Below are 26,526 nucleotides of genomic sequence, written 5' to 3' on the forward strand. Positions count from 1 at the left end.
TAGTTCGCTGCACAGCCTTAGGGAAAGTGAGTGACAGTGGGGAAGTGCAGCTGGTGGTACCGCATCCTCCCATCGGCCCGGACTGTGACCCGCTGATAATCCAGCTAATATCATCTGGATAAACGAGCAGCAGTCAGACTCCTCCAGACTGTCGGAAGGTGCGGTCACGCCCAGAAACTTCCAGAGCCCGGGCTTTTTGGCGGAAGAAACGCTGATAAAGATGAACGAGAGTGAGCTCAGCTCCCCGCTGGCGGAGTACGACTTCGAGCGGCGTTTCGACGAAAGACGTGCGCTGGAATGGATGCAGGAAAACTGGTACGTACAGGAGGGTTTTAGCTAACAGAAATGCCGGGCGCTAACATAACAACGTCGGCGGCGGCCTGAGGTGGCTGGTGGGCTCTGTCGGTACCCTGTCTGTACCCTGTCGGTACTCAGACCCCGGTGTCTTACACTTCCAAACTGCTCACCGCTCCCTCCATTAATGTGCCTTCTTACGTAACTGTACGTGAATGTGTCGCATCTCGGGCTGAAAGCAGAGGTCAGCAGAAGAAGCTGGTGAATCCCACTTTTCATTCAAAAGTCCTTGAGGACGTACAGTGTGGCTCCATCAGCGCTCCCATAGGCCAACATGGAAACCCGGGGAACCGCCGCTTAAATAATAATAATAATCACATGTAATCTGCATGCAGAGATTCACACATGTTATCACTGCACTGGAACCCCGTGGGACAACATGTGTTAGCCCGAAACTAAGCAGAGCTGTTCGAGAGGCAGGTGAGCCGCAGGAGACATGCAGACACCTGAGCAGGGACGGACAGGTGGAGGTCCGGGACTGTGCTGCTGTTGTTGAAGACATCTCCCACTGTGACGAATATGAAGTCTGGTTTGAGCAGAAAACAAATAAAGAGATGAAACGTGTAGTTTTGATTGACAGAAAATAAATACACAAATTAATTAATTAATTAATTTTTCAAGCTAAAATACCAAACTTTCAGTGGCCTTTGGTTCTGAAATGAGATGATTTGATGCTTTTGTTTGTCAGTAAACTGAAAGTTTCTTGAATTTTGTAGGATGGAGAAAACAAAACAATAAAATTCAAATTTCTGTTACTTCTGCAAACGCACCACAGCCTCAGGTTGTGTGAATGTAGTGGCTGGATGCTGTCGCTGATGTGCTGTGTTTTAGCACCAGTCTTTATGGGTATTTGTGTGTTCAGCCACGGCTTGAACAGCGGTCTTATTATTCTGAACCACATCACATCCCACCTGGACAGACAGACAAACGTGTTACGTAACCCATGAGGTCCAGTCGACAATAACTGGTCAGTTATTTGTGTGCTAAATTTATCCCCCTCAGGGTCTTTTAAGCCATAAAAATGCAGACAGATCTCAAATCATCACATTTGAGAGGATATGAACAGCAGTGAATGTTTGGCATTTGGCACTTAATCTGTTATGAAAAATGTGAATTGACAGTGAGATTAACACACACACACACACACACACACACAGTAGTTCAGGAATGTAACTCACCAGGATGTTGTGTTTCTCGTATCAAAGGTGAGCGACTCTCGCTGTGATTGGCTGATCGGTGAGTCTCGTTTCTCCAGAAGGTGAACATTCTTCAGGTGTTTTCAGCACTTTAATGATGTCAGCTCAGACTCTGGGATGACACTGAATCTGTGATGGACATTTTGTAGGCCAAACGTCCGTCTAATCAAAGACAATCAGCAACAGATTAAGCAGGTACCCTTTTTAAACCCTTTTTAAATATTTCACTTCCTACTTGAGCGTCGTCAGCGGCTTTGGCTTCGTGCATCCGATGGGGCTGAACTGGGAACGGCTGTCTGAGGCCTCTGGGGCGTTAACTGGGTCAAGCAGCATCTACTCCATCTAATATGTATTTTGCCAATCTGGATTAGTCATCTGGTGTATTCCCAAACCACCTCAGACACGCACAGCCTCACGCAGGAAATGCACACAGAGTCTTTATCTGAGACACCGGATTTAAAAAACAATCCACGCGTGCGCGCAATCTTGGCGTGGCGTTCGGCTCTGCTGTTCGAGTCCAGCTTCTCTGTTCTGCTGGCTGTAATTGAAATAGTATCAGTGGCTGCTGATGAGCCAGGCAGAGCCGAGCCAAGTTAAAATTGCCTCATCACCCAGAAATGGTGGTCTGAATGGTCAGCGTGTCAACCACTGAGCTCTTAATCCTTTGCTACGATTAAATGAGGATGAGTACGAGGCATCAGGAGCGAAGGATGAGTTTATGAAGCTGACATTTATTCATTTGTAGTAGCGCTGTGATATGACTATCGGCCTGATAATGTAAAGTGTATATGATAACTAAATTATAGCCAATAAATAGAGCTGATAGTATGAAGCCAAATTGCTTCTGCACACTCATGCAGCAGCTGGAGGTGTGGACCTTTTTAAAGTCGGTTTGTGATCTACCAATGTGATATAATCTGAGTATTGTTAAGAATCAAGAGTTTACTGCTCATTGAAAGAGTGTACTTACATCATTATGTTGTTAAATTCTCATTACATCTGAACTGTGTCAAGTCGTCGACTGCAGGACACGAACAGGACGCATGAAAGCTGTAGAATCACGCAGCGTTTCAGGGTCTGACTGAGCTGAGTTTAGCAGGGCCGCTTGTCACAGGAAGTCCTCCTCCTCCTCCTCTTCCTCTTCCTCTTTTTGTAACCTGAGGGAGGTCAGAGCTCATATAGGGCTACGGGACAGAGCAGGTGCTTCTTGTAAGTCGGCTCAGTACTGATTCTGTAATATTTCTTGTTGATCAGGTGTTGATTCAGCCGTAGGATCAGTCAGTCTGGGGGATGCGGTTTGTTCTGGGTTAGACTGGCAGGCGTCTCTGTTACTTTGTCCACGCCATTACATCAGTGAGGCTAATAAGTCATATTGTGGTTGTGTCCAGTGGTGATGATGTGTGTGTTATGGTGTGTTTTGTCCCCGTCAGGAGCAAGTCGTTCATGTTCTGTGGCCTGTACGCTGCGTTCGTGTTCGGCGGTCAGCACTTCATGAGGGAAAGGCCGAAGCTGAACCTGCGACGCCCGCTGGTGCTGTGGTCACTCTGCCTGGCCATCTTCAGGTGAGTCGCCATGGCGCTGCTGAGGTGCTCAGATGATCAGATGAAGTCATTTGTCAAAAAAAATAAATGAATTAAAGGGGAAAAGTCTGTGTTTAAGTAGGAATTATTTTCTCAGAGGTCCCTTATTTTAGCTCCTTAACCAGCATCGTCTGAACGTGCCATCACATTTAAAGCACGGAGCCGAAACGACGCCGTGTTTCTGTGCTGAAACCCAAACACGCCGCCTGCTTTGCTCTCGCTGCCAGCAGAGCTTGCAGAGATCGTGACCCACTTGGCAGGTGGCAGCAGGCGGGGCTTCTGCGCTGAGCTCAGATCCACCACCCGTGGATGTGTGCTGTTGTTGAGCACCTCCCTCTAATCTTAATCCCACAGCAGTGGGCCCAGTCTGGCCTCTCCAGCCCTCAGCCGGGTGCACGCAGGATGAGACAACACGACTCCAGAGGGAGGATCGAGTCGTTGCACTGCACTGCCAACGAAGGCGGGAAAGCAGAGAGGATGCACGGAAAGAGAAGCAAGTGGAAACGAACCCATCATTTCAAAATAATTATCATAATGAGTTATTTTGGTAGTAAAAGAAGGTTTTTGGTGGCCTGGCTGGGGTTCCTGCCTGTACAGTTTAGACTGGGGGGTGAACCGTTGTTTTAGAAAATTGCTGAGACTGCAGACCTGCTGAGACTCAGATAAAACTTCAGGATGGTGAACTCTGTCCTCTGAATGTCCTCGCCCATGTCTAACACTTTGTCTTCAGCCGGTGGTATTGCAGTGCCCCTGCCCATTGCATATTTGCACTCGTTATCAGCATTTTTATACTTTTATCTTTCTTTTTACTAATCTAGTCTACTGGCACAACCTTTGGAGCGAGCTGCATTGCATTTCACAACTCATATTAACCGAGTGTGTGACAAATAATCCTCAAATTACATGAAAAGTTTTTCCACTGTGAACCAAAACTAGGAAACCAAGAGAAATAAAACTGTAGGAAGCTGAACAGCGTGTGTTCAGTTCAGCGCGGCGTCAGAGCCGTTCTGTGCTTTAATACGAGTTGTATGATTTTTTTTTTTTTGTTATTGATTTTCTGTCTCCATTGGAATCAGTCCTGAGTCAAGCTGCCTGCTAATGTGTTTGCATGTCGTGTGCTCACCCTGCAGCATCATAGGAGCACTCAGGACTGGACTGTACATGCTGCACGTCCTCACAACCAGCGGCTTCAGACAGTCTGTGTGCGACACCAGCTTCTACAGCGCCCCCGTCACCAAGTTCTGGGCCTACGCCTTCGTTCTCAGCAAGGCCCCCGAGCTGGGTAAGTCTTCCTCCTCCTCCTCCTCCTCATGTCTCCTCAGACGCTGACCGGGCGACTTGCTCTGTGGGTCCAAACACGTGCAGATGTTTGTGTTGAAACTGGTTGAAATGTGTGGATAACTTTTTAAACAAGTCCTACTCGCATGTTGAAATGAATCACTTAATTGCTACTAAAACAAAAGTTCAGACGCATCTCAGCCATAAACATAAATAAATAAATAAATAAATAAATAAATCACCAAATCACAGATTGAGAAGTTAACATTTTTAAACTTGTCTCCAGTTAATGTGTAAACAGGAGAGGCCTGTCACTCCCTCATCCAGAACGATTCACAATAACATCCAGTGCTCTTCACACGTGACGACGGACATAAACTTTAACCTTGAGTGAGTCTTGAAGCAGGTTCCTCAGAGAACAATTACCTTAAGAGCAGCTCCGTCACGCTAATCGAGTCTCTCCGTGCTGCTTCGTGCTCTCGGTCGGACACGCGGACCCGAGTGCTTTGGGGAATGGAGGCAGATGCTGAGGCGGCAAGAAAATTCCATTAGCGCGTGATTGATACAGACAGGAAGAACGTCTTCATCCTCTTAGGTCAGGCCTTCAGTTAACAGCAGGAAGTAAGATGCCTGGGGTGTAAATCACAAGTCTCACCACAGAACCATAGGTGCTGACGTCACAAAGCCTTCCTCGATATCATATGCCTGATCTGACACTTTAACATACTTCAGATTTGAGCCCCCCCCCCCTCTCTCTTTGTCTCTCTCAGGTGACACGGTCTTCATCGTCCTCCGGAAGCAGCGCCTCATCTTCCTGCACTGGTACCACCACATCACCGTGCTGCTGTACTCCTGGTACTCCTACAAGGACCAGGTGGCGGGCGGCGGCTGGTTCATGACCATGAACTACGTGGTTCATTCGTTCATGTACACGTACTACGCGGCGCGGGCGGCCGGCCTGCGGGTGCCCCGTCCCTGCGCCATGATCATCACCACCACGCAGATCCTGCAGATGGCGATGGGTCTGACCGTCCTGGGCCTGGTGTACCACTGGATGCACGAGGTCCGCTGTCCGTCCAACTTGGACAACATCACGTGGGGCTCTCTCATGTACCTCAGCTACTTGGTCCTTTTTGCCTTGTTCTTCTACAACAGCTACCTCAAAGGCTCCTCCGGGGACAAGGGAGCCAAGGCAGAGTAGCACGTCTGTTGAATCGTGCCATAAGCAGAAACGATCGACAGCGAAGGGGCCACGAATGTGTGAGTCGCAGCCGGTTAACTGGTCGCTCCGTCCTCCTCTTTTTGTGACATTTTCACCCGACTTTTTCATTTCATCTACGGATTTAGAGCAGACGGAAGCAGCAGGAGGTCAGTTTGGACCGAGTTTGATATGATCCCACCATAAAAGAGGAGGATGGAGGAAGACCACGTTTGCGTTTGACTAACAAACTACTCACTTCATTCAAATTATTGCCTTGGTTACGTAGATTCTCGACCCAGTATCAAAAAACAGCCATATGAGGGACCACGTGTTTGTCAGATGTTTGTGTTCATGTGTCATAATGAAGAAGTGAATTCCTGATGCGTAGGTTGAAGGAGAGTGGAGCTGCTGCGTTTACTGTTCACTGAAATTCTGCATTTTAATTTAAAGGATTTTTTTTATGTGAATGCTTGAGCACATTTAGATATGAAAATAACTGAGTTTGTAAATTCACCAAAAATGTTGGATTTAAATGATTTTAATGTAACCAGAACGACTTTCCCCGCAGCCCACTAGATGGCGCTTTGAGTCCCATTGGTTGTGAATGGCTGCTTAAACCTCTGGACTAGAAAAAAAAAAGTACTTATGAATGTTAAATTGTTAAAGGAATAGTTCAACACGTTGGGAAATGCAGTTTCTTTCCGTCTTTGAGTGAGATGAGGTGATGTGGGGGCATCTCACCAGTTTGTCTTAAAGTGCACTACGACACCTCTACAGTAGATGTATTGTCATCATTTATTTGGCCTGTAAGACAAACAAATGAAAAACAACCATTCGTGAGTTTAGGGGAAGTTATGATGCCGGAACTACTTCTCGACAAAGAACTGTTTATCCATCCGCCCAGCACTTCCTGCTGGCCTCGTCTCTGGCTATGAGACGGGCTGCCAGGTTCAGCAGGTGCACTGGTTTTTGAGGTCTGTGCAGAGACGCTGGTACCAAGCGAGTCAACCTTTCTGCATCAACACTTCAGAAATTAAAGTAGCTCACGATTTGTTGTTTTTTTTAAACATTTCTCTTTATGTACAAATGAAACAAAGGAGATACGGCGTGTTAATCGGGAGCTTCAGGTGTGCATTTTCACTTCGGACAGAACCGGGCCAGCTGTTTCCCCCTGTTTGCAGGCTGTATGCTAAGCTAAGCTAACCACGTCCAGACTGCAGGTCTGTAATAAGCCTACAGACATGAAACTGACACGCACCTTCTCATTTCACTCTGTGTCTTTCCCAAAATGTTGAACTACTCCTTTAAAAAGTGTCTGTTTCATCCCGAGCCACAACTGTGACCTACAGGACAGAACGTTTAGGATAAGCAAAAGGGAATGAAAACCTTACAATGCACTGAATCAACACACACACACACACACACACACACACACTCTCTCCACATGTAGCTGTCACCTGGGCGTTCAGGTGTGTGGTCGCCTCACAGATCACTTCATCGCAGTGACATAAGCTCATCGGGTGTTATTACAAAACTAGCAGCACTGATGATCGGCCTTGACTTTGTTCATGTCTGCTCTTCCAACACAAGCACTTTGTGAGACGATAACACGACGAACGCGTCGTCCAGCAGACAGGTTGTGTAACACGGGGACTGAAGTCCTCCCGTCCCCGTCCCCTCTTGTGCAACCATGTTTACACCTGCCGCATGTTTTGCCTTCCTCACCTGACACGAAGCCCATCAGCAGCCTCCCTTCACGGCTCTCTGATACGGTTATCAATAATCAAGAGAACCAACTGATACTGTAACTGACACACTCACGGTAAAAACGAAAATCTCAGCGTTTCAGTTTAGAACAACCAGTGATGGAATGTAGAGCAACCACGTACAATTTACTCGACTGCTATACTTAAACACATACTTAGTATTCAAGTATATACATAAGTACTTGTACTTTTCTACCACTTCATACTTCCAGTCTGCTACATCTTGAAGGCAAATACTGTACTTTTTACAACACTACTTTAATTCCTATTTACTGTGAACATTGTTCATTCAAAACTTAAATACTGTTGTATGTTACCACTATGATGGACAGTTTTAGATTAATTTATTTTATCAGCAGTCAAAAAGATGCTGAATATCAAATCCGTTGACCAGTTTATTCCAGTGGACATTTTTCAATTAAAAAATATGCAGCTTCCCTTAATTTTGGACCTTTGTTATTCCCGTATCTTTGTGCAAAAAAGTGGGAAAGCTAGATGGATATTAAATAATCAACAAAACAAAATATTAGCGATCAAAACGACGACAGCATCAGACCTGTCGTTAATTTTGATGCGTTTGCCCTGAAATGTTTGGCTGAAAGTGTGAATCTGATAAATCTGAACTGCTTGGTTAACCATAAAGACCACACACACGCTCCTCAGCTGTTTGACTTTCGCCCGAGACAAAGTTTCACTGATTGTGTCTCGTCTGAGGCTCTCCAGGACCAGTTATCTAATCATCATTCATCTGCAGCGACGTCTCAGCCCTGATCAGACGTCACAAAGCCAGTGATTCTCCTATCGCGCTCACTAACTGAAGTTAGTGAAAGTGATAACTGAATTGATCCCATTGTGTTTGCCTTTAAAAGAAAAGTGCTGCCCTGTTGCTCAAGCAAGCAAAGAATCTGTGAAGATCTGACAAGGTCACCTGGGGCTCAGATTGTGAGGTCTGAGTGTCGGTGGTTGTCAGTTTTGAGAGGCTAAAATTGGAGAAAAGTCTGAAAAAATAAACCTCTTAATCTCACAAATCCTCTTGTAAACCCTCAAATTTATCTTGGGACTCTTGGGGTCTGGAAAAGACTGGTTTTAAAGGGGAGCGTGTGGGAAATGATGTCTTCTTCATACAGACACGCCGTCACACAACTTATTTTAATGTGCTTCACATTCAGCCCTTGTGTGTTTTAATGCAGTTTGCTGTATTTTCTGAAATCAAAGGCAGGGCTGTAATAACAGCTGAGGGCGTCGGCGGACAACATGAACGAAGAAACGCCTGCAGCAACAAAACAGAAACAGAAAATAACCTGTGCTGCTGAGGGGGAAGATACCAGGCCACGTGTCCGTTGTAAATAATGAGGACATATTTATTTTCCTACATTTATCTCCTGAAGTTTACCCCGTAGTTGGTGTTGTTGTTAGGATGTGCAGTTAGTCAGTTAGTTAGTCCGACAAAGCAACAAAGACAAAGCCACCATGACGCCGTTCTTTTGCCTCTGAAGTGTTAACAGGTGGAGGACTGTGGTGGAAGGCTAGTACAGGTGGAGGACTGCAGTACAGGTGGAGGACTGCGGTAGAGGTGGAGGACTGTGGTGGAGGACTGTATACAGGTGGAGAACTGCGGTAGAGGTGGAGGACTGCAGTACAGGTGGAGGACTGTGGTGGAGGACTGCGGTACAGGTGGAGGACTGTATACAGGTGGAGGACTAGTACAGGTGGAGGACTGCGGTACAGGTGGACTCCCAAAGCCGGTAACATTGACACTGAAGGGACATTCAGGTGACTGTTTGTCGTTTCACGCCGTCCGCTCTCTTCTTCGTGTTCTGTGGATATAAAAAGAGCTCACAGACGCACACTGACGGGCCTTTGGCTCGAAGCGGTGATGTCTGTTCTGCCGTCATGTCAAACCACTAACTGCTGCTGTGTTGTTGTGGAGGAGCTGAGCTTGAACTACTACTTGAACAAACTTTGTGCTTTCGACTCCTTTGTGACTTGAGCGTTTCGTCTGTCGCTCCGTGTTTCGGTCACCTGTCAGGTGGTGCTGGACGAGTCACGTGTGAAGCATCCTGAGCACGTGCACGTGCTCAGAGAGGTTGGATCGAAGACCGAAGTGATTTTGCGGTCAGAGCTGAAAGTTGTGACACCTTTTTAAAAACTTGAAACTGTGATTCGTGTGCCAAACAGCTCGTGTTCGATGTGTGTGTGTCGGTGTGTGCGTCACGTCTCCTCCTCTGCTCAAACGCCAGGAAAACACGCGTGGATTCTGCTGTCCACTGCAAGCGAAGGGAAAACAAGCAAACAAACAAACAAACAAACAGAAACGGTTAAAGGGCTTCTGGTGTTGAAATGTTTCAATAAATCAAGTCTGCTTTTAAAATGTCTCAGCTGATCCTTTCAGAGGGAACATTTATGAGCTAAATAACCATTTACTGTTTGTATAAAAGTACTTCATAATAAATACATCCTGCCTGTGCTCATCTTCATCACTTCATCTGAATCTTATTGGTCAGGAGGAGGCAAAGCTACGACCTGTTGAGGGGGAAAAGGATCAATTAATTCAATAATTTATCACTGAAAACTCAAACATCCAATTCAAAAAACATCATTTAGGATCAAAACAGCTTGGACGTTGGGTTCAGCTGATCGCCTTCAACGCTGCGACGAGAAGACACACAGCAGCAGTAAAGATGGAGGACAACTCAGGGACAGGTGAGACAAAACTGCTCGCTCAGCACTTCGGTCCTACGGCTGAGGACACGGAGGACGGACACACCGTGAGGGACACTGGATATTTTATACTTCAGACGACAATATACTGCAGCATAATCAAAGTACTGCGAACATAGCTGTGGTAGAACACTCACTCAGATACTCTATATGAAGTACTTTTACTTTGCTTGGGTGTTTTCTTTTCACGTCTACTTTCTCTAGAAAGATTGTTACATTGTTTATGAGGATTGTACATTGTTTAATTGTTAAATAGGATGCATAAATCTAACCGATCAGGTACGATCAATCGATTAGGCGATTGAAAGAACATTTAATGACATTATTTTGACAACTGTGAAAATCAGTTTTCATGTAAAAAAAAAAAACTTTATATAATTTATCCCTCAACCAGGTGAGACTGAATCAGGTGTCACAACATAAAGTCTGTGGCGCCCCCGTGTGGCAGCGCTTTCTCGTGTCACAGAGGAGGAAAACTGACCACATTTATCTCCGACTTTAAACACACGTTAACTGCGAGCAGCCGTGGGAACCCCCGCGCAGAGAGGCACGCGAGGAGCCACGTGAAGCTGCCTTCAGGTGCTGTCGGTAAACTGAGTTCTGAACATACTTACAGAACTGTTATTACATATGTAGAGCAGAAATATGAATATTGTTCTAATCTCAGATTACGGTTGACTGACTGACTTCAGAACAGTGAACTGCACACGCAGCTGACATGAAGCAAATGCTGCGCTGTCGATCATGACGTTTCGGCCTCTTTTCATTGCATCGAATCACTAATTAAAACCAAACCCATCAGAAGATGAACATTTGAACAAACAGAGTGATAAGAATTGCCTAAAATGACAGAAAACATCTTTGAGAAAAAAAATTATTTGACGTGTACTTTGAGGTTTTAGTTTGGCTCATGTCCCATCTGCTGATATGAATGCAGGAGGCGTTTATGAGCTGTACTGCAGCCAGCCACCAGGGGGCGGCCAGATGTTTTGGCTTCACTCCTGGGGAGCTCTCATGTCGTCAATCTTCATATACAATCAATGGATTTTTTTTGTTGCAACATTACGTTTTCACGCCCTGCAGTCACCACTGCCAACTCACAAACAGGAGCTCCCATACGGCACGTGAAGGCATCATATCCGCTTTCTTGGAAATTACTTGGAGCTGTTTTGAGAAAGAGAAAAGACCCGTGCCATTCAATATCTCAGATAGCAGTCCGGAGTCCCCGATACGCGATGGGAGGTTGTGAAATCTGGTTCCAGGAACTGGACGGAGAACAAAACGATCCGTGGTTTAATTAAAGACGAAAAACAGCAGTACGTGCAGCCGAGTCCTCACATCTGTCTGAGAAGTTTGAAGAAGTTCAGAAACTTCTCGGCAATTTTAAGCTCGTTAAAATGACAAAGCGGACTGATTTGCTCGTGCGAGTGAGACGACATTGCGCTTCAACCCGACACTAAACGCGCCTGAGAGCGTCCAGACATCCGCGGGCGGCGCTGGGAGGAGTTTGAGGTTCCTGCCTCCAGCTGCTCTCCTCCTCAGGTCATCATAACGCGGGACAGCAGCCGGATGAAAACCACGCGCGGTCTGCTCGTCCTCCCGATCCCGATGCGATCGGTCTGATCGATCCGCAGTCCGGGTCCCAGTCTGACCATGAAACCAGCTGGCGCGGCTCACAAAGAGGAGCTGAGCGACTTTCTGCGGCTTTTCCTCGAGTCCGGAGGAGCTGAGATGCGGAGGAGCAGATCCTGAAGCTCTTCCCACCTGAACAGACGAGAGGTGAGCGTCTCGCGGGCTGTCCACGAGCACCGCGAGTCGCTGAGAAAAGCTTTAAAGACTCGTCACAGTTTCCAGGTTTCAGGCTGCTTCTCTGGCTGTGAGTTTGGCTGAGTTTGTCCATCCCCTCAGAGACCTCCTGTACTCCAGCTCCAACTTAAAATGATTCCACTGCTTCTCGCTTTTAATGGAGGAACATTCAGCAGTTTTGTGGTTTGATTTTATCGATATAAAGCGCGCTAATTATCAGGGTTTTTAAGATGAAGAAATTGAACCACAAAGTGAATGTTTTAGTCAAAATAAGAGCATTTGAGTCCTGGTTTTCTAACTTTGGTAACGATGAGATTAGTTGGAAAATGATGAGTAGATTAATTATTCAATCTGCAGCTATGTTTTCATAGACAGTTGATTGTTGGTTGTTAGCTGCTCTGATGTGAGGATTTGCTGCTTTTCTTTGTCTGTAATGAAATATCTTTGGGTTTGGACTAAACAAATACTGTGAAGAAGCCACAGAGAATTGAAGGCATTTTTCACCACATTTTGACATCTTGTGAACCAGGCAGCGTTGGAGAAGCTGCTAAAACAGCAGAGCTTTGCAAGTTACCAGCATCTCCACGGTTTCTCCTTATGGCCCAATATTTTTCATCATTTCAGTAGTTAACCACAAATATGAATGTACTACATTTTGTACTACTGCAAAATGTATTTGCTGTTATTTTATTTCTTGTTAATCTCTGGATTACTTTGTTTAATGTCAGAAAACAGCAAGAACCCAAAGACTTTAAACATTTACTGAGAGAAAACACAGCAACTCCTGGACTTCTGTTGCAGGACTCGTGAGACGTCCTGAAGGCTCCTTCAGGGGGACAACAAGTGAACTAAGATTGTGGATTTGTGTGCTGCTGGTTGTTCTTTGCAGTGGCGCTCTTCGCGGTGGTCAGCATGTCCCTGTGGATGATCCTTCCTGTCAGCCTGCCTGTCTTCACCATCACTGGGATATGGGTGGTGTGAGTACCTCAGAGCGAACACACACCAACATTTGCCCTCTTGTGTAAACTCGCTCCGCGTGTTGTGTAGACAAACTACATAAAGTGTTGAGACTCGGGACTCGTCTGCACATCCGCCTGGTTGCTAACATCTCGCCGTTTATTCTGTGATTGCTGTTGTGGAGGCGTCCTTGAAATTCCTCTCGGCTCGTCTGTTCTGTGTGTCACGTCTGTAGCTGAGCTGCTTTCGTGGCGGGACGTCCTCAGGTGGGATTGTGGACTTGTCTGTCCTCTGTCACAGTCTGTGCTGAAGGGTAACATCCGAGACAAACTACAAAGGCTCACACGAGATGTTTGAAAAAATCTACGCTGGGAGCGAAGTTAGCCTGCTCTTCCCTTTGTTTCCAGTCTTTATGCTAAACTAAGCTAACCAGCTGCTGGCTGTAGCTTCATATTTACTTTGCAGACGTGAAAAGCGATGTTGACCTTCTGACTCTGCAACACGTTTCAACTTTTTTAGTCTCGACTCAGCCCTGTGACTTAAAGCAGAACTCTTCTGACCTCTGAGGCATAATATAAAATAAGTTTCTTTAAGTGCCACAATACTAAATCCCAGCAGTTACCCTTTAATGAAACGTTATGATTAGCTGCAGTCTTTGCCGTGTGTCCTTGTCCTCCAGCTCCACCAAGAGCAGGACGCCCTCAGAGATCCTGAGTCCACATCCCTATGGCGTCATGAGGGGAACCTTCCTGAATGTTGGGCAGGTGGTTTTCATGTTGTGGTTGACCTAATGCCCTGAGGATGTGGACATACAGCGACAACAGGCCACACCTAAACTCTTTTTGTGTCTTTGTCTCTTCTTCGTCCTCCTTCCTCTCTTTGGCGTGAGTGCACTGACACAGTCCCCTTTTGTCAGAAGCCTTTCACACCTTTGCAAAGAATTTTTCACGCCGACCCTCCAGAGCTCCTCCCGTCAGAGTCGAGTCTGTAGCCCTCCTTCGTTCTGTCAGACCTTCTGTTTGTCAGGCACGTCGACACCTGCCCGCTCGCGCCGCCGAACGCTCGGCCGAATGGCTGTTTGACCCGATAACTGCAGGCGGCGCTGCAGCTACGGTTCACAGGGAAGAAGATTTTAGTCCAGATTTTACATTTTAACCAAAGCCAAGTAATTAATTTCATCCAGATACTAAAAGAGCTGTGGCCACCTCTGCCACGTCTCATCACAAGAAAAGCCAAATCACTTCTCCTGACCCGAGTGTCCCCTCGTTATCAGAGATCAATAGAGGCACTCAAGCCATCACATGTCTAATTTTCAATTTTTGGACATTTTATCAGCAGCGTGTTTTCTCGGTTGTGAGCATCTTATCTGTGGCACAGTGCGTCTTTCACATGCTGTGAAGGGAACCGACTCTTATCGTTCCTCTTGATAAAGTTAAGTCTCACATCACGTTCAGTACCGCTGACATGCGGTCAAGAGTTAAAAGACGACTCGAAGACCAAAGACTGAGAGTCAACAGTCAGCTCAGATGCTACGTGCCAACATCTGCACGATGACAATGCTAACATGCTAACGTTAAGCAGGCGATGTGTTTACTGTGTTCGCAGTCTTAGTTTAGTGTGTGACAAAGTACAGCTGAGGCCGTTGGTGGTCGTCAGTGATAAAAACTGTTGGACAAACTGAAATTAGATGTAAAGTCAGGGATTCATCCTGAGGGGAGCATGAATGTTGGTACAAAGTCTCACGGAAACCCAGATTTCAGTTTGGACCAACAAACTCTGAACGTCTGCTGCTGCGTCTGTCGTGAATCACCTCGGGTCTGCAGCCGGGATGTTTACTTCAGGAGGTGGTTGTTGTGTCATTAACAGATTACGCGTCAGCGTGCAGGTTAAAATACAGCCAGCAGCTTCTGCGCACACGCGTGACGTAGACGAGCGGCCTCGGTCAGTGAAGGCAGCGCTGTGGTAATTCATGTGGCGCTCGGGTTTCTCAGTGAAAAAATCTGCCGTAGTTTAAAGCCTGGACTGGCGTTCATCTCACCGCGTGTCCACGATGCTTTCAGGTCCTCCATTTCAGTGGGTGAAACAGACTTCTGTCATCGTGCAGCTTGTTTAGTTTCTTCTAAACTCTAATAAACATGTTTTGGTGGTGTGGCTGTTGTGTGAAAGTTTTCGTTCAGGCCACATTAAAGTCTTAAGGCTCAAATGTTTGCATCATGTTGTTGTTCAACTGACTGTCCTGTTCTCTGATTCTTCTCTGCTTTAACTTCACAGATATGCGATGGCCTTGTACAACCAGCACGTCTGCCCCGTGCACAACTGGTACAGCACACACACTCACACACACACACACACACACACACACACTCACACACAAACGGTTATCAACAAATGCAAAATTCTTCAAACTTTTTAATCAGGGCTTTCACAACAGTTGGTCATATGACATCGTGTGATACCGAATGTGTAAATAAGCAAAAATGTGTCCACTTTAAAAGGTGGTTTGTCAGTTGTTTTCGACTTGGCCCAAAAAAAAAATCAGTTCTCGCAGGTTTAAGTAAAGGTTTAAAGCTTGTTTCTAGCTAAAAAGCTCTTAATGTTGGTTTAAACTAATCTTTCTTTGGTTTTGGGTGGAGGACTGTAAAGTTAGCATCTCGCTGACTTTGCGAACACCACAATGTTTGTTTGTCAGAGTGAGTCCAATGTCCACATTAGTGCTTCAGGTCAGCTAACGCACCTCCAGTCGTCCATTTTAGTCATTCTCTCTGTCGTCAGATGAAGCATAAAACAGTGGTTTGCATCATTTTCCAAAAGCTTGTTCCTCTCGTCTACACTGAAACAGGGAGTCTGGGTTCAGTATTGATTTAAGCTCAGTTCCTGGGTCTGAAAAACACCAGCTCAGTGTAGACTGAGGCCAAACCAGAGAGACAAAAACATGGTCGGTGCAGAGGCTCGTTCTGTTCCTGTTAATGTGCCACAAAACTCAGTCACCGATTGTGAATAAATACTCACAGACGCCCAGAGGGAAACCTGGGAAAACCCTGAAAGGAAAAAGAGCACTTTCTCCGCTGGCGTGTTTCTGTAGCGTGCGTTCACGGCGGACGGCATCAGTGAGGCTCCTGGTCTCCACTTCAGACCAGTCCATCAGTCTTGGGGGAGTGGACACGTGGATGTGCAGGGGGGCGGAGGTTTTTGGGTCACAGTAAACTGAAGCTGAAGGTGAAGAATGCAAACAGATCAGTTTTTAACTGGCAGGAGGCGGAGGAGGAATCCAGACTTGTGTTGCGCTGCAGCTGGATTCATCTCTGCTGGTATGCGAACCCTAAACGTGCATCGAATTCACCTGCCGGTTTGTTTTACAGAAGCGCCTTCCCAGCTGGTACAGAAAACACATAAATATGACAGAGTACATGAACAACTCCTTGACTTATCAGCAGACGTCTGCGCAGCACCTGCAGGACAACCTGCAGCCGAGTCGCTCCGGTTTTAGTTCGCTTCGCGGCTGTAAAGTTTAAGCATTTCTCTTTGTGTTACACTTCAAACCCTGATGACGGCAGCGTGCAGCGAAGCATTTAACTCTTACTCACAAAAGAGGCATTTCACCTAAAAATATTCAGAGTTAATTTTCCACCGACGTTTGCGTAGATCTTGACAAATTATGCTCCAGATGTGCGCGCTGAGGCTCAACCATTAACAGGCTTTTAACCCGCGCTGCTTACTGTAGGTTCATTATGCACCACTGATGTGGCTCTCAGGGGGAAGAAGTAAAAATCTGAGTGTTTTTTTAAACTTTGGTCTACTTAACAATCACAGAAGGTTCAGTGTGCCCAGCTGTGGCGTAAGATGAGTTTGAGAAAATGTTTTTGCCCTTCAGCATCAGCAGACTGAGTGTTTGCACGTTCACGTGTGTGTTTGCAGGCTTTACAATGCGTCCTGTGAGGAGCAGCTTCCATTACAGCGGGGTCCTGTTCTGTGCTGCACCCTGGACAACATACCACTCATCAGGTCAGTGATCTGCTAACCCCGGTTCTCTGGTTCCTCTATGTGGTCCTCAGCCCACTGAGGACTGGGGACACCGATGACACTGAGCGGCAAGACGAAGACAACACTGCGAAAGAGCAGCTCGCCTCGCTGTGGTCTGTGGCTTCCACCAGGCTGTCCTGTTTCCTATCCAGCGATAAATCCTCACTGTATTTCTGCTCTTTTTAATAAGAATTCCCTCTTGTTGAAACACTGAACCCAAACATGGCATGCGAGCACAACTTTGTACAGGACAAACACTTCAGTCCACAACTGTTTGAATATTGTGTACTCGTCCTTTATGTTAATCTGATGACAGTTTGACATGTGGCCCGTACGTCAGCAGCTGTGACCTGATTCAGATTTTTCCTTCGGTCTGGTCTTCGAACAGACAGTCCATCATCAATATGAGTAAAACAGATTCAGGCATTCATTTCAGGTTGAGGACAAAGGCCTTTGACTGACGCGGCTTCCTGTCATGAGTAATGATGTAACGGTGATGTGAGCATGCTCAGTGGGAGGACTCAAACAGCCGTCACATCAGCAGGACTCGGATCTGATTTAGGACCACATGTTAAAGTGTCCTCAGTTGGAACAGAAAGGAAAGTGATGATCCACCAGAGATAGAGAACAGAAAACAGTCTTCTTCCTCCTTATTGCACTTTAACAGGCTGAACAGCCTTTTTTGTGGCAGCTGCTGAACACTTTGTCTTGTCTTAAATCACTGCTGCTCTCTCGTGCACCAGCTGACGTCTGAATAAAGGTTAGCAACGTCAGAAAAACAGACAGGCGAAGGTGTGAAGAGAGCTTATATGATCAAAAACCCTGAGGAAAGCGAGACGTCGGGTGGTTTAGGGTGAGTTTTCTCTCGTTGCTCTGACTTGCCCGACTGAGGCCTGCGGTCGCAGTGGGGGAGGTCGACCTCTTCGCCTCGACAGGAAGGAGAGCTTTTGTTGTGTGCAGCGGGTCCTCCGTCGCTCTTTGAAATGCTGCCACACTGAGTCGTGAAATGTAAACACAAAATGACACGCAGAGGAGATTCGTGTAGCTGATCTGATGGATGAAGATCTCGGCGTCACTTGACGTCGTGAGCAGGAACACGTAAAAGGCTGCTGTGCTTTTACCACGACTGTAAGAATTCCTGTGCAGCGCAGTTAAAAAGACAAGAACGTTGAGGGGGGAGGTCACGGATCTGAGTTGAACTCTGCAAGAACTTGAGTGAACTTGTCCTTTAAGCCCAGCGAGCCTGGAGGGCAGCCCACACTAACCCCCTCCCCCTCTCCTCTCTGTTTTCATTGCAGTAAATGTGGGACCCTCCCACCTGAGAGCTGCTTCTTCAGCCTCATATGCAGCACCGGATCCTTCATGGGTGAGTGTCACTGCAGTGTGTGTGTGTGTGTGTGTGTGTGTGTGTGTGTGTGAGGCTGCAGCACCTTCACACACACTCAGCCAACATGCAGCTCTTGCTTGAACGAAATTCTGTTCAATTAGAAACTTTCAAGCTTGTTTTCTCAGCTGCAGTGAGACTCCAGCCGAGTCTCTGATCCCCACAGTCCACCGCCAGGTCCCGACTCCCGACTCCCAACCCCCCACCCCACCCCCACCACGACGGGACAATTTACTCAATGCCATGAATGATGCGTAAAAAAACAAAAAGCGTAAAAGGTGTGACATTTCCTTCTGAAATGTGGACGAGCGGAAGTAAAAAGTGGCACAAAAAGAACAAAGTAAAGCACAAGTGAAAACGTACTTCTTCAGGGTCCGTCACTGCTGAGTAGCGTTCAGGAGTTTGGAGTTTGCTGTAGTTTGCCTGAGCTTCATGACGAGCTGCGTCTGGTGGGTGAGTGTTGTGTGAAGTGCTGCTGATCTCACAATGCGTATCAAGTCCAAGTAGCTGGTTAAACCTCGAGTGTATTTGTACTCTGCTGCCTGTCAGTGCGTCCCCACACCAGGACACACCAGGTTCTCCTGAGAAGACGTTGGACTTTGGGTGAAGCCGTCTCTGGTTTTTACTCCCGTGTCTGCTGTACGTCTTCCAGCTTTTGGTTAAATCAAAGCAAGGCCACAACTGACTCTTATTTTCCTTAGCATTTTTCTTATGTTGGTTCAGACTGGATCGGATGAGATCTGGTCCAAACATTCAGTTGTGCCTCTGGATGCGCCTGCAGGGCTCAAGACTTGAGGTCTTGTTGTTTTTCTGTCGATCAGCTCGTAATCTGGAAATTTCCCCAACATCAAACAGCTTTTCCCTTTTCTTTTTATTGTGCTCTCGTAAACAATGCAGGCAGTTTGTTTAACTCGAAGGTGTGGTGCGAGAGGACATGAGGAGATTAGAAAGCTGATCTCTTGCTGTGCAGCATCCAGTGAAACACTCAGAACCCAAAACAAGGAGTCTTATCTCCCCTCGAACGCCGACCAGCGCGTCCGCTGCTGGACTAACAACATGAACATCAAAACAGTCGCTCTCTGCAGCGCCAGATGTGAACGGCGTGATGGAAGTGAAGGGCAGCAGCGTGAAACTGCTGTGAGGCTTTGATGAAGCAGTTAAACAAACACATGACAGGAATCTGCAGCATCATCGCTTTCAGATGCTGCTGCAACATCTTGACGCTGACAGGAGGATAAAGGTCCCTCCAGTCCGTAAAGATGTCCTCATTTCATCTTCATTTTATTAGTTTGCAGAAATAAAAGCTCGTCAAGCCTAAAATTTGTATTACTTGTGTTTAAACTTGCCCCCCAGTGTCCAGAAAACGTTATTTCAGGTTTAACCATTAATTATACTGATGTTATATTTTCATCTGTAGCACAAAAACACATCAGTCATCTCTACGTCAGGGGGGCTTCACCAGGCAGACGAAAATGAGGGGACATAAGAGCCTGCGAGGCAAAGCACAGGGCAACAAAAACACACAGCACATCTCGCTGCTGAATTATGTTTTAGCTCAAACAGTGAAAGCGTGGAGGGACGAACTGAGCTCGGAAAACCAATCCAGCGCCTGTTCAGATCATTAGTATCAGTAAAGATAACGAGTGGTGGAGGGCAGAGGTGTGCAGTCACATGACTTGGACTTACCTGCCTGGACACTTACTTATGACCTTCGAAACGCTGACTCACTCCCACCTCCAGTGGATCCAAATGGATTCTGGGCCGTGGGGTCGTGTCAGAAAGCAGGAAGACGCCTGAACCCTCGACAGGTGAGACAGTCTGTGGTGTGTGCACAAACCCGTGATGAAACATGTCGTCCTCTCTCTCCCCCCCATCTGTCAGTGATGCTGATCGGCCTGCTGCGTTACGCCCACGTGATCGAGAAGCACCAGAACTGTGTCCTCAACACGGCCGGCCTCTCCACCGCATGGATCTGTGCTGCTGGGCTCATCATGGTGGGGAACTTCCAGGTAAACACACTCTGATCAGAGTCATTGATCCGGCGATCAGCTGTGTCATTTAACAGGTAGAGAGAAGGAGAGAAATCTTTAGCCAATTAATCACAAAAAAACTCACATTGTGTGACGAAATTTGAAGTGGAAAAAAGAAAAAAGTTTAAGAAATCTGCAAGGCGAGAGAGAACATCAAACTAAATATTTAAAACTAACAGGCTAATCCAGAGAGCCAGAAGGAAAGAGTAAGAAAAACTCAGACTACACACAGTATTTACCTGGACTGTAGTGCTGATCCGGTTTCCGAGCGAGAGCATCAACCAAACCGCAGAAACTCACTAAAACTGAACTGCCAGCTGACTGCCAAGAGGAGGACGACCAGGGGACGTGTGGGAAGGAATTACAGTATGAATCAGTTTGTTTCTCCTTTTCCCTGATGGTCTGAAGAGTCACCAAGAGGGTCTGAAAAGTCTCTAAGAGAGTCTGAAAAGTCTCTAAGAGGGTCTGAAAAGTCACCAGATCTGTCAGAGGAGCCAGGATGCAGACACTGACGTGAGGCAGAAGGTGAACTAAAGAATCTGAAATTAACTTCCTTAACAGCAACAGAAGAAGGCAAACTAAAGGATAAAAAGAATAAAGCAAACTCACAGAGCACAGGTGTGTATGAGGGTGCAGACAAGACAGGTGAAGCTAATCAGGGCGGAGCAGGCAGTCAGAAAAGGAGGGAAAACAGACAAAGACAGGAAATGAAAAGTCAAACAAGACACAAGATGGGAAAAAACTGCAAATTAAAACAGGAAACTGACAGAGCTGAGACTTCAACGTGACAAAATCCAGTGAGAAAGTTTGTGTGGCAGACTGGTCCAGACCAGGTCGGGTTAGGCTGATCCTGATCCTTTATTTTAAAAGAAAACTTTTGTTTTTATTTTATTTAACGAGTGGGAAGAAAGAGAAATAATGGCACCAAAATGTCCCAAAATAAAATGTTGTGTCTTACTTAACAACCCCTGTAAAGTCGAAACTAAAGATCCTGAAGCTCCAACTGACTGAATTAATAACCAAAACTCGTCTCCCCGCAGCGCTAATGAAATGTAAGTTGCATAATTTCCTACGTAAGTTCCAGAGGGGCTTCAGTCGCAGAGAGAGATTTCTATCTCGCTGCCTCCGGCTATTGTGCGTCACAGTCACTTTGTCTGCGCTGAGGTGGACGTTTGATGTTTTCAGGTGCAGTCGAGTTAAGAGTCAGCAGGGCACCTCTGATGGGTCTCCCGCTGATGCCACAGCCAAAACACAGATTTACTGACATGTCATCACCGCCTCATTAGAAAGAAAGAAAGCGAAGCAGCTTGTTTCTGTTTAAAGCTTTTCTCACAGATGAAAGGCAGACATTGTGTTAGAAGTACCAGGAGGACAGCAGCAGAGTCTGTCCGGCTGACGCTGAACAACCTGCCTTAAAACTGTAAAGGTGTATTCAGGTCAGGCTGATCTGTCGTAGAAACTGACTGAAGAGGCTGAACCCTCCAACGTCTCTGATGAGCTTTAGCCCCACAGACGAGAACTTGAAAGTGGATGATACCACAAGGTGTGATCTCATACCAAGAACCACCAGAGCCGCCGCCGTCCGTGTCGCGGCTGCTGAGCCTCTCAGCACTTTGTGGACCTTCTGGTCAAATCTCTTCTGATGTTCTGTTTGTTCTGCGTGCTGATCGCGTCGTGCGTCCGCGGTCCCACCTGCCCCTCGCTGCCCCTCGCTGCCCTCCGGGGAGCTTCACTTTGAGGCAGAGCTCACATCTTAGTTTGCAGAGGAGCTCAGTGCGAGCGTCACTTTCATGCAGGTTTACATTAGAGAAGTGGAGCGACAGCACATGTACACACGTGTGAATTTTCATGAGAACATGCAGTGAAAACAGCCGCACACCTGCACACCTGCACACTCAGGTGCTGAGCTTTCATGGCCTCAGGTGAGGTGCAGGCTGTGCTGAGTCTGGTGACGAACACGAGTGCACTTGAATTTTGTTAAATTTGAATTTTACACAACAATGAATGTATTTGGACAGTGGCGAGAAGACGCTGAGTATCTCTGCTCAAGTACATTACTGTTCAGGTACTTTTACTTTACTTGAGCATTTCTGTTTTATTTATATTCCACTGCAGTTCGTTATTAGAAAGTCGCTCGATTTATGTGAATTATTAGCGTTTAAATATCTGCTGCTGCCGGCTTTAGAGTGAACAGGCTGTCAAGCCAAACTCCATTCTAAAAGCAGGTGTTTTATGAGTGGGATGGATTTTTTCACCATAAAAGCTTTGCTCACACCATCACTGAGGCTCCTTTCTGATTGGCTCAGACCTACAGGCCCAATCAGCACACGTCATTTTACCGAGACACGACACAAACCAACACGTCGTGTGTTTTGCCACAGACGGACTCGGACTGACTGGCCCACAGTTTAGTTTTCATCCTCTATGTGGACTGGAGCAGATCTCCTCCTTTTGCTGTCCTTTTTGTTCAGCACTAAGTGACGCCGGCTCTCACGTATGGACACAACAAAGTATAGAATTAATAAACTAAAAGCACACAGGAAGTAACAGGAGACATAAGACATATTTCACTTATTTTCTACTGTACATACTGGGGGGACAGACGTGTGTTTTCTCAGTATTTTTGGGACACGACGCCACAAAAGAATGTGTGGAGAGACTGAGCCAAAAACTGAAGAAAACCTGTGTGTGTGTGTGTGTGTGTGTGTGTGTAATGCGACATTCATCAGACCTGGTCTGGGACAGATGTGCTAATGCTCAGGCACGTGTGTGTGTGGTCAGAGGTCGTGTTGGAGGCGTGTGCAGTGTGTGGAGCTGCCGTCTCGGATTCCTCGTCTGGGCCCCTCTAACTGGGCTCCCTCAGCACAGTTCATCCTCAGGGCCCGTCATCCAGCTCCCCCACTGGTGGTGAATGCTGGTCCTCCTCTTGTCCCTGATTGGCTGCGGGACTCCCCCGCCCGGGCTCAGTCTTACATAATGGACCTCAGTGTGAATAAACATAGCAGGAGTCCTTGAGGGGTGTGTGTGTGTGTGATCGCGGGTCCACACCGACGCCACATCACGCGAGGGCTGCTGTTTACATCTCGGAGGTGGACTGTTGACGTTTTCAGGAGTTTCAGGAAGTCCTGAGCGAGAGGCTGCACTTCCAGGTGCAGTGACGTGGTATGGAGGGGTGTTTCGGCCTTCAGGAGCGCTTCAACCACATTTTTACACCTCGAGTTGGTTTACAGGCTGGCTAACTCGTCTTAGTCCACACTGTCTGACAGTGAGCAATGTGATCTGTATCATCCTGTGCAAAGAATCTTTATTGTGGATTTAATTTAATCATTTAATAGTGAATAAACACAAAGCAGTTTCTCAGAGCCCGTCTGGATGTCTTCAAACCGCTTGTTTGCTTGTTTTCCGTTTCTACACTGAAAATGTGAAATGTAGAAATAGGACTTTGAGTGTTGTGGTTTTCAGGCTGTTTGTGTAGTGCACACACACACACACACACACTCGTGAAAATATGTTGCTCTTTCTGTCTCTTCCCTGTAATTACACAGCCTTAACAGCTGTGAGTTCTCCCACAATGCACCACTGTCATGCACAGAATGTGTCACCACGCCAGCTGCTGCGTGTGTGTATACAGGAACTGTTTAGTAAATTGAAGGCACAGGGAAGATGCACTTCCTGTCTGTGACGATGGAACAGGACCGGGCTGCTCGTCAGCCGTCGGGTCTGTAATGGAGATGAGCTCGTTCTTTGCTGTTGTTACTGTTATCATCATCGTGTTTCCTTCCGCCTCTCGCGTTGTGTTTTCCAGTGCTGCTCGTCCTGTCCCGTGACCTTCTCTTGTCAGATGATAATGCAGCAGTGATTACCCAGAATGCCAGTGTTAGGTCACAGAGACCCCAGCAGTGTGTGTGTGTGTGTGTGTGTGTGTGTGTGTGTGTGCGTGTGTGTGTGTGTGTGTGTGAGAGAGACTCACTCGTCTGTGAGAAGGCGGGAATCAAAGCACAGCTGAGGCTGATGGGAGTCTCATTAGCCTCGTGTGTTTCTTTCACAGGTGGATTTTGCCAAAGTCCTCCACTACGTCGGGGCTGGTGTGGCCTTCCCCTCCAGCATGCTGTTTGTGTGTCTGCAGTCGGCTCTGACCTACAGGCTGGCCAAGACCCAAGACGAGTACCGGATGGGTCACCTCCGAGTGGGACTGACCCTGCTGGCCCTCATCGCCCTGGTGCTCAGTATCCTAAAAACATGAAGCTCTCTGCTTGTTTCTGCTCAGTTCATGTCATTAAACATCCACTCATTCACAGAAATCTGAACTACACGAACACCTAAGTGCGTGTTTTTGACATTTTCATTGAGCAGATCTTGAAAAACCTGCCAAAAAGAAGACAAATCCACGACAGTGAACCTCTTTGGACTCGTTGGAGGGCACGACGGCTGCACTGAGGGATGATAATCCCAGAAAAACGCTGAATATCCTCTGAGATTATGAACTCGGCCTGCAGGGGATTCGTTCATGTGCGACGGCTCTGATGGTCCCCGTTAACACGGAGACCTCAGACTGATGTGGAGTTCACACACCCAGCGTGCATGACGATGAAATGAAATGAAATCCACATGCTCTGCGAAGTGGAGCGACGTGGACAAAGAAATCCTCCCTCGCACGTTTGTGACTTTATAATCTCAGAGAACATTTGAGTGTTTATCTTGTTTTTCACTCCCTCTCAGCCCTCCGAACTTTGTGGAACTGTGAGAATCTGCTTTTGTAAATGTCACAGAGCGAGTCTGGCGGCTGAAGTTATGGGCTGAAGTTGTGTTACGTTGCCCCCTGCTGGACAAAAATCAGTTTTGCATCCCGTAATGCTGAGCTTCAGGTGGTCGTTGTGGCACCAGGAGAGCGTCAGGCTCTCAGTCAAGTCTGGATAGAGAGTGGCATTAAAGGATTCAAATTAAGTACAAGTACCTCAAATTTGTACTTAAAGTAGTAACACTCAGTCACATTCCACCACTTTAATAAACTTTGACATAAAAAGTAAAGAAGTGAGCATCTCCAGATGTTTTGTGTCTCTGCTGATGTCACCTGAGTCTTGCTGTGCAGCCTTAACCTCTGACCCCCAGGCGGCGTTTTCTTCTGCCAGGAGAGCTTCGCCCTGCAGCACGCCTCCGCCATCTTCGAGTGGGTCTACTGCATGCTCATCATGCTCTTCTACGGGACATTCGCCTTCGAGTTCGGGGACATGTCGGGGGACACGCTGATGGTCCTGTCCAGAGGAGGGGCGATGCAGAGCTTCTCCACCTCTGAACACAAGACAGAAGTGGGCGGCGGCTCCAACCGCCACCAGACAGAGAGCTTCTCCGTGCTGTAACCCAGCTACGGCATCTCCGGAGGTCAAAAAGGGCCCATGTGGAAGTTGATTGTCCTCACGCTGCAGCCACGGTGCCAAAGCTTTCCCACTCAGCAGTGACCAAAGACTGACAAACTTTCATCCTGCTTTGCACCGGTGCAGGCCATTCTGTAGAACCCTGCAGAACCCAGCAGAACCCTGCAGTACCCTGTAGAACCCTGCAGAACCCTGCAGAACCCAGCAGAACCCTGCAGTACCCTGTAGAACCCAGCAGAACCCTGCAGAACCATGCACAAAGCTGCCTTTCCTGCACACAAAGACCAGCAGAGATCCCCACGCACACACACAGTCCTCGCTGTTTGTTGTAGTTCTCTTAACGAAACAATCGCCCTCTCAAGTTGTTTTTTAATCAGAGGGCCGCAGAGCAGTTTGTTCTAATGTTTAGACGCTCAGACATCGAGCTCCGTATTGTTTTAAACTCAGGAAGTTTTGTTACATAATCAGCTTTGGCTCTTTACCTCCTCACTTGCAAGCTGAAGTTTTCCAAAAAAGATCTGACAATAGATGGAAAAGTTACCGTGTGCCAAGAATAATTTGTTCCATTTAACGTGGTTTAATTGTTTGTGTTTTTACTCAAAGTTATGTCTTTGATGTTTTTTTCTAGATGTATCTTATAATAATTCAAGTTAAAATGTCCACAGGACCGTCTTCGTCCGCTGTCTCGTTCTGTCCAGTGAAACTCTGCTGGGTGGTTTGTTGTGTCTCACCTCAGCTCTTCGTTCCTCTCAGTTTTAATGGGACCAAGCTGTTCAGTAAGGACGAATGTTGTCTTTTCCAAAAAGGTAAAGTTTAATACGCAGAGAACAAAAAAATTAAAGCAAAAAAAAAATTTGTTTT

General features: G+C 46.8%; 2 protein-coding genes and 1 long non-coding RNA gene across 12 annotated transcripts; 2 read left to right on the forward strand and 1 right to left on the reverse strand.

Moving 5' to 3' along the window:
• LOC124052516 (elongation of very long chain fatty acids protein 6-like) lies at positions 1-8,403 on the forward strand. The gene is made up of 4 exons (XM_046376881.1): positions 1-315; positions 2,981-3,112; positions 4,261-4,412; positions 5,179-8,403. The coding sequence occupies exons 1-4, from the start codon at positions 221-223 to the stop codon at positions 5,607-5,609; spliced, it is 810 nt and encodes a 269-aa protein (XP_046232837.1). The 5' UTR covers positions 1-220; the 3' UTR covers positions 5,610-8,403.
• On the reverse strand, positions 236-20,674 carry LOC124052518. 6 transcript variants are annotated; one of them, XR_006842012.1, is made up of 5 exons: positions 20,533-20,674; positions 19,950-20,312; positions 4,254-4,473; positions 1,533-1,712; positions 236-880 (listed from the first exon to the last, which is right to left on the reverse strand). It is a non-coding gene; the product is annotated as an uncharacterized LOC124052518 (long non-coding RNA). The 6 variants fall into 6 exon arrangements; XR_006842014.1 differs by lacking the exons at positions 236-880; positions 1,533-1,712 and adding an exon at positions 3,352-3,573; XR_006842015.1 differs by lacking the exons at positions 236-880; positions 1,533-1,712 and adding an exon at positions 3,352-3,578.
• Positions 9,939-26,521, forward strand: LOC124052515 (transmembrane protein 150A-like). 5 transcript variants are annotated; one of them, XM_046376876.1, is made up of 8 exons: positions 9,939-10,078; positions 12,792-12,879; positions 15,131-15,178; positions 16,775-16,861; positions 18,178-18,245; positions 20,145-20,272; positions 24,342-24,519; positions 25,403-26,521. In XM_046376876.1, exons 1-8 carry the CDS (start codon positions 10,057-10,059, stop codon positions 25,648-25,650), a joined length of 867 nt encoding a protein of 288 aa, XP_046232832.1. In that variant the 5' UTR covers positions 9,939-10,056; the 3' UTR covers positions 25,651-26,521. The 5 variants fall into 5 exon arrangements, with proteins under 5 accessions (XP_046232832.1, XP_046232834.1, XP_046232836.1 ...); XM_046376878.1 differs by lacking the exon at positions 9,939-10,078 and adding an exon at positions 11,126-11,972 and having other exon boundaries at positions 12,704-12,879; XM_046376880.1 differs by lacking the exon at positions 9,939-10,078 and adding an exon at positions 11,126-11,875 and having other exon boundaries at positions 12,704-12,879.
• Positions 26,522-26,526: the final 5 nt, after the last annotated feature.

The sequence above is a fragment of the Scatophagus argus genome, chromosome 21, assembly GCF_020382885.2.
Source record: "Scatophagus argus isolate fScaArg1 chromosome 21, fScaArg1.pri, whole genome shotgun sequence".
Lineage (NCBI taxonomy): Eukaryota > Metazoa > Chordata > Actinopteri > Scatophagidae > Scatophagus > Scatophagus argus.